The sequence below is a fragment of the Microtus ochrogaster genome, linkage group LG4, assembly GCF_000317375.1.
Source record: "Microtus ochrogaster isolate Prairie Vole_2 linkage group LG4, MicOch1.0, whole genome shotgun sequence".
NCBI lineage: Eukaryota > Metazoa > Chordata > Mammalia > Rodentia > Cricetidae > Microtus > Microtus ochrogaster.
Genome location: NC_022030.1, coordinates 35,171,451 through 35,182,301, shown reverse-complemented (window position 1 = coordinate 35,182,301; position 10,851 = coordinate 35,171,451). Strand labels below are relative to the sequence as shown.

The 10,851-nt window shown below is 51.3% G+C and overlaps 1 protein-coding gene across 3 annotated transcripts in view; it reads left to right on the top strand.

Moving 5' to 3' along the window:
- The window catches only part of Ano7 (anoctamin 7), a 27,960-nt gene extending 20,760 nt beyond the window's left edge, over positions 1-7,200 (top strand). The window contains exons 16-23 of one of the 3 annotated variants that reach the window (XM_026786536.1): positions 121-175; positions 1,610-1,707; positions 2,773-2,906; positions 3,865-4,070; positions 4,170-4,312; positions 6,206-6,296; positions 6,658-6,777; positions 6,951-7,200. In XM_026786536.1, coding sequence (XP_026642337.1) covers positions 121-175; positions 1,610-1,707; positions 2,773-2,906; positions 3,865-4,070; positions 4,170-4,312; positions 6,206-6,296; positions 6,658-6,777; positions 6,951-7,028 — 925 coding nt within the window. In that variant the 3' untranslated portion in view covers positions 7,029-7,200. Of the gene's footprint in view, positions 1-120; positions 176-1,609; positions 1,708-2,772; positions 2,907-3,864; positions 4,071-4,169; positions 4,313-6,205; positions 6,297-6,657 lie in introns of all 3 variants that reach the window. The other 2 variants (XM_026786537.1, XM_026786535.1) reach the window with 2 other exon arrangements.
- The last annotated feature ends 3,651 nt before the right edge of the window (positions 7,201-10,851 follow it).

The window sequence follows — 10,851 nt, the reverse complement described above, 5'->3', positions numbered from 1 at the left end:
GGGGGGTGGTTCGGGACAAGTCTGTGCTTCTCCCAGGCCAGGCCAGGCCTCAGGGTGGGAGAGAGAGAGGTGACACTCAGAATCTAGTCCCTCACAGCCTCACAACTTGGACCCTGCTAGGTTTGTGGGATACCCAGGCAACTACCACACCTTGTTTGGAGTCCGAAACGAAGAGGTGAGTGCCGAGGACACGCCTAGCCAGGGACTGGGGGCTGGGCACCCTCTGTACCCACCGAGGCCTTCATTTGATGGCAGTCTCCATGCCCACCTCCCACCACTGTCTGAGCCAGTGGCCAGACTTACAGCTGCTTCCCAGGACCCCACGACTCTTCGCACATCAGCCCCAGGTCCTGATTGGCAACCACGGTCTAGAGAATGCTCACCCCATGGGTCTTAGGCCTTCTCTGCTTCAACCTAACACACACCCTAGAGGCATACAAGCCCCCCATGAGTCACAGCACTGCTGAGGCCAATACCCCACAGCCTCACTATCTGGGGTTCTCCCAGGGCTGCCATCCTCCACTAGTCCTAGTATGCTCTGCTTGTCTTTGGGACCTGGGAACTCTGGGAATCAGGAGAGCCTGGCTTCTCAGATGTGCGGTGGCCTTTGCAGAGGATCGCAGGTGGGTTCCTCTGGAGGTGACAGAGCCACAAGACACCAAAGCATAAATACCAAAAAAGGAGTAAGAAATGAACCCTATATTGCCCAGACTCCCCCCAAAATTGTCTCTACACTTCCGGCCTTGTTAGCTGAGGGCTGAGCAGGATTAAGCAGAGGTACCGGCAGGGTGGTAGGTACATCTGGAGCTGCCCATTGGTGACTGTGGAACTGGAGATGGGGACATGGGGTTCTGCCACCCTTACTGAGCACCGGATCTGAAAAACCCTTCTCTTTTTAGAGGAGGGAGAACAGAAATCTTCCCAGGGCCTGGGCCATTGTCTTCTCTTACTTCAAGGCGGCTCACCTCCTTGAGGGGCGCTGTCCACCTTTGCAATAAGGGTAGGGAATTGTGTGGGGAGAGGCAGAGCAACCAGGCCCCTACCTCGGGAGCATGACTGTGGCTGCTGTGCAATGTGAGGTACCTCCCAACTCTTGGCTGTGAGGTACCTCCCAACTCTTGGCGAGATGCCTAATTCAGACTGGCGTCGGCGGGGAAAGGGCTACCACATGGTCTTGCATTGAAATTATTCAAGACTCTGTGGCTCAAGAATGGCTGGACCCAGGTGCTGCCCCTAGCACTGACTGGGTTCTTAAGGATTTCCCACCTGGAGAGGATGACACCCCAGTGTGACTGAGGCTCCCGGCACGGCATGCATTCCTAGAAGCTCCTGGGGTCTGATTGTTTACTGACCACATCTTGGGTCTTCCCTGGAGCTGTGGCTGCAGTTGGCTGAGGAGCTATGGGGCACTAACTATAGCTGCCCAGCGGTTGCTCCCATACGTAACTGAAGTGGGGTGGGAAGGGCTGATCTCTGCAGTTCTCAAGGTGCTCCAGGCATGTCCTATGGGAGGTGGGGGTACAGAAGCCACCTCTGAGGCAAAAAGGAAGCTAGATGAGTGTGTGAGCCTGGTCCCGCCCCCAGCTCACCTGAGGTTGTGCTGTTGCAGTGTGCTGCTGGAGGGTGCCTCATTGAGTTGGCACAGGAGCTCCTGGTCATCATGGTGGGCAAGCAGGTCATCAACAATGTGCAGGAGGTCCTTGTCCCGTAAGTCACCTTCACCTTGTCCTGCAGTTTCTAGGGTGCTAGGAGACTAAAGGGGGAGGCAGGACCTCCATGTCATAGTGTGAGCTTCATGACAGCCTCTCCCATCCGTTGTTCTGACTGGGGTGTTGGGGAGCTCTGTCAGGGGAGTGCTCAGCGGGAGGCCACGCAGGCCAGAACATACTTCCTACCACCAGCAACCAGCAGGAGAAGGATAAACAAGGGGAAGCTGGAGCCTCAGGCCCGACTCCTAGACTCATATGCCTGTTTCAGGTTCCCTTGTTAGGGACCAGTTCCCCATCCCTGTCCCACTGTGGAACTGTGGCCTCCCTCACAGACTGGAGTCCTCCAAAGAGTCTGCCCAGGGACAGTTTCCTACCCGAGGCCACACCAACCCTGATGCCTACTACCACCTGCAAAAGGCAGAGTTCGCCCTGACGCTGCAACCATGGCAGTCAGTCCCTGGAAGCATCCTGACTTCTCTGGTATTCAGTGGGACGAGGAAGTCCAGGGTCATGCTCAGTGTCTGGAAGGTGCAGGTCCTGTGAAGAAGCCAATACATACAATCTGATAACTGTATAGGGATACAATTGTATCAGGAGCACCCCCATACAATCTGATAAGCAACCTATGTGTTCCATGCATGACACCTCACAATCTCTGACAAAGCCACATCCACACAGGACTGATACTTGCCTCTGAGATGTAATGCTGCCAGCATGTGGCCCCAGTATGACGAAGCCAACATACCTAAGTCCCCATGGCCTCTGCTTCTCTGGGACTCAGCTGTTACCCTCAGTAGCTCCTTCCTAGCCCTGCCATGGCTCCACCCTCCAAAGGTTCCAGGGAGCTGGGGGGTTCCTTTCTTGAGGAAACAGCAGGCAGCCAGGAGGGCAAATTACATCACGGGGCCAGGGGCCTTGGAGGAGTCTGATTCGCAAGAACTTCAGACCAGACCGCTGTCCCGCCCAGCCTCACCTGAGAACAACGGCCCATCCAGGGTGTGTGCCCTCTCTGACTAGCTCAGCCATCAGCTGCACGGGAACATCTTCTGCTTCCTACCTGCAGAAAGCTGAGGGGCTGCTGGCAGAAGTGGTACTCCAGGAGAAGGAAGGCTGGCACGGGGACCCACCCAGCACCTTGGGAGGCTGACTACCAGCTGCTGCCTTGTGAGGGGCTGTTCCATGAGTACCTGGAAATGGGTAAGACCCACAATACAGCTTTGCTGCCCCTGGCCTACCCTGAAATGCAATGTGTCATTGGGAGGTGGGGGCACACAAGGGCCCAGGGCCTCTAGATACCTGGAGAAGAGCTGCTTGGGCAGCAGAGCTGGGGCGGGGGTGGGGCAGGGGGAGTTTGGGGATGCCTGGAAGCTGAGGCTGTGTATTAGGAAAAGCAGGTCCTGGGGCAGAGCCAAGATTCTCCAGCAGGGAAGATAGGTACACCTGGGGCCATGCCAGCCTAGAGGACTAATTTCCTCCAGCTGTTCCCTCAGGTGTTAACTGTCAAGTGGTCGCCCATACCCAACAGCTTGAGGGGTGTGATGGTTTTGAGGGCGGGGTTTTGCCTGACTAATACAAGGGAGATCTGGCCCAGTCATAGCTTAGTGAGCAGTGTCTCAGCTGAACATGTGACTGAGTTGCCTGGCAACCAAAGCATAAGCAGTAACAGTTGCAGGCTTTTTTTTTTTTTTTTTTTTTATCAGTTGCAGGCTCTTTCTGTAGATAAAATCAGGGTGGGTTAGGGGGAGCAGGCTGATATTATGTATCCACACACCCTCCACAATGGCATCTGAAGACCTCCCTAGCAATTTTATAGAAGACCCATGCTGCCCTTGGAGAAGAAAGGGAGGACAATCCTAAAGCCAGAGGCAGGTTTTGCTCTTCTTCCTGCCATTAGGAGTCCCTGACTTCAGGTGTACTGGATGGCCGAGGCTGTCCAGGAGCACCAATATCAGAGGAGTGTGGATCAGGGCTCCCAGGGACCAGTCAGAAAGGTGGGCAGTGGTCCTTGCTCTGAATACAACAGGAGCGGAGGAAAATAGGGTGAAATCAACTGCTTGGTGCTTTGGTGGGCAAGCTGGGCATCCCTACCCCATTCCCGCCTGGGGTGGTCTGAGAGGTTTACCAGCTCCAGCCCGCGGCTACTCCGGTCCCGCAGTGCTGCAGTTCGGATTCGTCACCATCTTTGTGGCCGCCTGCCCGCTGGCGCCGCTTTTTGCCCTGCTCAACAACTGGGTGGAGATCCGCCTGGACGCGCGCAAGTTCGTGTGCGAGTATCGGCGCCCGGTGGCCGAACGCGCCCAGGACATCGGCATCTGGTTCCACATCCTAGCCGGCCTCACACACCTCGCCGTCATCAGCAACGTGAGCGTCCTGGCCGCCTGCAGAGTGGTGCGGTGGCGGTGGCGGTGGCGGGCGGGTGGTGCTGGTGCTGCTGACTCCGTGCTGACCCCGTCCCCGCAGGCCTTCCTGCTGGCCTTCTCTTCGGACTTCCTGCCGCGTGCTTACTACCGCTGGACGCGCGCCCCCGACCTGCGCGGATTCCTCAACTTCACGCTTGCGCGCGCGCCGTCCACCTTCGCCGCTGCACACAACCGCACTTGCAGGTGAGCGGGCAGCGGGAAAGTGCAGGATTCGCTTTCTAGGTTGTTGATTCATTCTCCCCCATGCCCCCACTTACCCTCAAGATGTAGGGCTCTTTTGTTTGTTTCTTGGGTTGGTCTCTCATGTATCTAAGGATGGCCTCGAACTCTTAAAAATTAAGATTTTAAAAAAACAAAAAAAATTAAGATTTTATTTATTTATTTATTTTTTCGAGACAGAGCTTCTCTATGTAGTTTTTTTTTTTGTCTTGTTTTGCTTTGTTTTAAAGCCTGACCTAGAACTCGCGCTCTGTAAATCAGGTTGGCCTCAAACTCACAGAGACCTGCCTGTCTCTGCCTTCCAAGTGCTGGGATTAAATTTGTGTTCCACCACTGCTTGCCTGGCAAAAACAAAACAAAAACAAAACCCTTCTCCACTTGGTTCCTCCCTAGAACTTCCTGTCAGCTACTTGCTGGCTCAGTCTCCTGGCTGCAGGGGAATTTTATTTAATCAAACACATTTTTGCATCATTAAATAAGTGTTTCAGAGCATATGCAAAAGTAACATGCTTTAAAATACTATTCTATGACACTATCAGATTTAATGGTGTATCTTCCTGACTCTGTTGGTTGTTGTGTTGTACAAGCTGGTTCTCTCGTCCCATGTGGAATGGAACTATGATCATGACGGCTTGATAGCAGGTAACGTCCTACTGAGCCAGCTGGCTGGCCCTGCAGCTGCTTCTTAGGTATAGGTAGATGTCTTCCCTCTGAGCATCTTTCTCTTCTTACTGAAGCACATTGTATTTTGTTTATTTCTTTAAAGATTTATTTATTTATTTTCCGTATATGAGTGTTTTATCCCAGGAGAGGGCATCAAATCCCACTAGAGATGGTTGTGAGCCACCAGGTGGTTGCTGGGAATTGAACTCAGGACCTCTGGAAGAGCAGTCAGTGCTCTTAACTGTTGAACCATCTTCCCAGGCCCCTTGAAGTACATCTTTTAAGTAGTTTCTTCAGGAAGGATGTATGATGGGTAGGTAGGCAGGTTCAGGCTTTTGTTGTTATTTATTTGAGACAGAGTTTTGGTATTTAGCTCCTGATTGCCCTGGAATTCACTATGCAGACCAGGCTAGCTTCAAACTTGTAGTGATCCTCCAGCCTCAGCTTCATGAGTGCTGGGATTACAGGCATGTGCTACCATGACTGATCAGTTCTTTATGGTTTTTAATTTTTTTTTTTTGAGCTGAGAATAACCCAGAGTCTTGCACTTGCTAGGCAAGCACTCTATCACTAAGCAAGATCCCCAATCTCAAAATATACTTTTATGTGTGTGTTTTCCTGTGTACAACACGAGTACATTGCCCACAGAGAAAGATCAGAACAGGGCATCAGGTTGGGCATAGTGGCAAATGCCTTAATCCCAGCACTTTGGAGGGAGAGGCTGACGGATCTCTGTGAGTTCGAGGCCAGCTTGGTCTACAGGGTGAGTTCCAGGACAGCCAGAGCTACACTACACAGTGAAACACTGTCTCGAAAAAACACTCTGCCCACCAAAAAAAGAAAAAAAAGCCGTGTGGTAAGGGAATAGAGCAGCTGCTGACTTGTCGAGATTATGTCTTCTGGGTGTAAGTAGAGAGATATCCTTTGTAGAAGCCTCATTGGGCTGTTACATCAATTAAAGACATTTGCAGCTTAGCTTTCCTGCCCACCCATTCAGAACCTCACCAGCTGAAGATACTATCCGAGTCCCTGTTTGGGGGTAATTCCTGTTACAAGGACCATTGATAGAAAGCTGGTCTGTGGGCAGCACCAAGGAGGCAGAGAAGGGGAAATGGAAAGGCTGATTCTAGACGGACCATTTGCCAGCTAGAGCTCAACTCAAGAGTGCTACCCTGAGTCTTGTGTCTCCTGCAGGTACCGGGCTTTCAGGGACGATGATGGACACTATTCTCAGACGTATTGGACTCTCCTGGCCATCCGCCTGGCCTTTGTCATCGTGTTTGAGGTATCCAAGATATCTGAAAGTTCTTTCAATGACTCCCATCTTGCTGGCCCCTTACTCGTTTTGTCTAACCTAAGCCTGTGGCATGGGAAAGATCAGTAAGGCCTAAAGAACCCCCATTCTGTTTTCCCAGCCCGTCAAAATTCTATGCATCTTGTTTTCCCTTGCTGGCCTCTGTCCCTGGCTCATACTTTGAGGATCGCAAGGTGCCATGGGGAACTCTGAGGGGCTGTACAGCCTGGTCTCTGTGGTCTAGGCCTCTGTTGGTCCAGCAGTTCCACTCACCTGGGGAGCCTGCCTGGTCTCCTGAAGGCTAGTCTGGGCTTTTGTTTTACCAAGGTTGGGGTGGGGCTTCTCCCGCCAGCACGTGGTGTTCTCCATTGGCCGTCTTCTGGATCTCCTGGTTCCTGACATCCCAGAGTCTGTGGAGATCAAGGTGAAGCGGGAATACTACTTAGCTAAGCAGGCCCTGGCTGAGAATGAGGTGAGCACCCGAGCCCTGTCCCTCATGCTCTCTCTGGCTACAAGACCAACCATGGGCCTTGGTTTCTGCCTACTCAGTCCTGGCAGCACAGCTACAAAGTGGGTGAAGGACTGAGGGCTTTATTGTCACGTCTGTTCTGTAGTCCACCTGACAACTCACTTTCTTCAAGACAGGCTCTCCTTGGAGCAAGTGGAGTGAAGGATGACCGGCTTCCAAGCTCAGAGTCTGGGCCTTCCAGCCTAGGGTCTTAGAACTGGTAACCTCTCCTCTGTCTCTGAAGTCACAGTAGGGGTTACTGGAGGCTGACACACTTGCCTGGAAGCCTGCTGAAGATGCACTAGGAGCCAGTTCACTGTGCATGTGTTGCTTGTATTGGTTAATGAATAAAGAAACCGCCTTGGCCTGATAGGGCAGAATTTAGGTAGGCGGAGAGGACTGGACTGAATGCTGGGAGGAAGAAGGGCAGGTAGCCAGTTGTCTCTGTCATTTGTTGCACGTGCTCCTGGCCCCGACTCAACTTATCTCCTATGCTTGGTTTAGAATAACCATGGCCCTTGGCTGCCACAGTCTTTGGCTCACACATACTGCTTGGTTACCACCTCTATTAGATATTCCTAAGGCCACCAAAAGGAGACATCTGTTGGCCTTTAGGAAGCTATCCCCTACTGCCATTCCCAAGTCCCATGAGCCAATGATCTCAAGGCAAAAGGGCTACCTGAAGGGGTTTCTGTAGCTCTCATATTTATAGTGCTGGCCATTGTACTCAGAGCACCTGTCCTTCCCTCAGCCATGGCTTTCTCTTGTCCCCATAGGGAGGACCCCTGTTTCCTGTCCCTAAACCAAAGACTAAGGGTCCTCTGTATGCAGTCCTGAATCTTAGTGACCAGGAGGTGGCTTTACTGTTGACATAACCTTCCCTCCCCCACCCCCATCCACTGGCATAACCTCTGTCATTGTCAACTGAGCAGGTTAGACTCTGGGGTCCCTGCCATTCCGTGTGATAGTGTATCAGGTCACCCCTCCAGACCCACCCTCTGCCTTTTCCTCACATGGCCAGTCCACATCTGAACATCTGGCTCTCAGACCTGAAACATCACAGGCCACAGCTTGCACCTGCTCTTCCTTTCATACCCAATTACCTAAGGCCTCTGGGTTCTCTCTTGTCTTGGCCTCTATCCTGACAGATCAAGGCCTCTGCAGTATCTATCCCCTTTGTCTCCTGTGCTTTCCAGCGCTGGGTCAGGGATTCAGCACACAGCAAGCACAGAACGGGGAAGGCTGTGGAATGAAGCCTTGCCCCTTATAGTGGAAGCAGGAAGGACAAAACACAGAAAACAGATTTCTGTGATACCTAGTGGGTTTTTCCTATTTTCTCTCCTTTTTGTTACTTTTCAGACTGGGTACAATTTGGGCCGTTTCCTCCTGTTAGCTGGGTTAACTGATGGTTAATTGCCAGTTATTTCCTAACTTAGCTGCCCACTCATGATGGGACCCGGGCCTTTCAGTCACACTGGAATAAAGGTCTCAATCACTCTTACCTGTGCTTATTTCTATAGGGTTCTTGGCTGCGACAAGAGGGATGTACGGTCTTTGAAGGGGCTGTGAAGCACACACACTTGCTTCAAAACTTCCCCAAACCACTCTCACCCACCCATTGTTAACTTTGGCAACTTCTGGCCTCAGACGTGGCTCTGTGCTCACTCTGCCATTTGCCATGGGTCGCAGCTGCCCACTGAACCTTGCATGGCTACTGGACAACCTAGCCAGTTCAATGAATGCATCTACTAGGTAGCCTTACAACACCAACTACATTTACTTGCTTCAAGCTGTTTGTTCTGCTGTTGTAATTTTTAAAATCTATTATTGTGGGTAAATATGGGGATGTATGCCACAGCTCACATGTAGCCATCTGGAAACGACTTTTTGTGGGGCCAGTTCTTCCACTGCGGGTTCCAGAGAATGCCAGGCTTGGGCAGTGTAGTGGTTCGAATGAGAAACGTCCCTGGTAGGCTTTGGCAGCTGAATACTCCATCCCCATTTGGTGATGCTATTTGGGGATGTTTAGGTGTTGCAGCCTTGCTGGAGGAAATTTTATGGCAGAGTAGGCTTTGGGAAAAAGTGTGCCGTTCCAGTTGGTGCTCTTCATATTTCTGGGTAGAGGTGTGAGCTTTCATCCTCCTGCTGTTATGCTGTCTCCAGTATTGTAGACTTTTAAACCTCCTGGAAGCATAAGCCAAAGCAAAGTTTCTTCTGAAGGTTGCCTTGTTTCTTCAGTGACAGTCACTAAGACATGCACCTGCTCAGCCATTGTACTGGTGCCATCTTTAAAATATTAAAGTCAACTTGACCAAACAGAAGGAATTTCACTGAAACCAATGCAAGGTGGCCCACACTTATACATGCCCCTCACCCCATCCAAACAACTACGCCAGGAATGAGTCATGGATTCCCAGTGACTTCCTCTGCACACCAGGGAGAGCCTTATATAGGTGTTTATTGGCTGTTGGGACCTGAAGGTAGACCGGTTGTGGGGTCCTGTTTTTATTTGGAACCATTTTACTCAGGATGCACCTCTTGGGATGGAGATGCTGGGTTATCAGTCTTCTCAGCAACAGAGGTGCTATGCTAGTTCCCTGCTCTTTAATGGGATCTTCTATCTCAAGGGAACTGGAGTAGCCTTTCCTACCCTTGCTCTGTCTCCACCCCCTTCCTTCTCAGCTTCTACAGCCTCCTGGCAGGACCCTGCCTCCAGGTCAACCTCAGCCTGGTGTTGGGAAAGCCTGTCAGGAAATGTCAACAGAAAACCTGGGGATGTTGCGGGTTTTACAAAGATCAAGCTGCTCTCCAAGCAGAGCTGTCTCAGTTAATAGCTCAGGGGAAGCCACTGTCTGGGATGGGTTAAGGTGCAGCAACAGGCAAGAGTTCCCCAGGGAAATCCCACCGAATAGGACAGAATTGCCAGAGAATCTAAAATGGATCAAGGAATTACCACTAAGTCACAAGGAGAGAATATATATTTGATAAAATGAGTCATCACACTGCATCTGGTTTTGGGTTTTATTTTAGAATTTATAAAATTCCAGTGTCATCCATATTCATGAGCCTTTACACATGTTTGCATATAATTTCCAAATTCCAAAGTTAAGGCCAAGGGATGGATGTAGCTATGGAAACAGGACATGGAAGACATTCAACAACGAGGAAAGGACACTCCCCACCCCTGCCTAGGCCCCTCAGCAGCGTGGAGGCTACAGAGAGGCGACCCAGGCACAGTCAATTTCAAAGTCCTTATTAACAATCAGAAAAGGAGTGAGTCTCTCAACAGTGTAGGGTAGGGCTTACGTCTACAGCACTTAGCAATAAATGGAGATGTGCAAAATCCTGTGGTGATCATCTCAACTTTACTTTCTGGGGAAGGAGGAGGCTGGATGTTGTAGGGTGACTGTGAAGATGATGAGGGGGCTGGAAGGGCAGGAGGGACCAAGGTGCCCCCAGCCTCATGCAGATGGGAGAAGAGACAGCTCCCGGGAAAGGCAGGGACGCCCTCTCCCTGTCTCCCCCGCCTGGCCCAAACTGCCGGCCTACCCAGCAAAGCAGATGTTCTTTCCCATCTGACTATCATTCCTGTAAGGGGTGCATGTGGGGTTGCTTCATCTACAGGGAACTGAAGTTAGACTTGGAGAAGCAATTCTGGATCCACTTAGGAGTTAAGAGTCTACAGGTAGCCAAGCCTGAGTTAGTAAGTGGAGAGTGAAAAGACTTGGGAAAAGCTGTCACAGTAGCAGTGACAACTAGTTCCCAGGAAGGCCATGAGATGGGCACAGGTTGGCTTTTCTAGGAACCCAAGTATCTGGGATAGGCCATGTTGCTAGTTGATCAGATGACCTGTCCTCAGTCTCCATAACACAAAGGGGACACTTCTACTCAGGACCACTTTTCCTGGTCAGGGCTGGGGCCAGTAGTCCAAGTTACCTCTTGCACCTGAGAAAAGGCCTCCCTCAGCTAGCAGCACTCCCTGCACTGTGTCCTTTGTTTTCATCCTACCTTCCCTTTTAACCCATGCTAAATGACAGC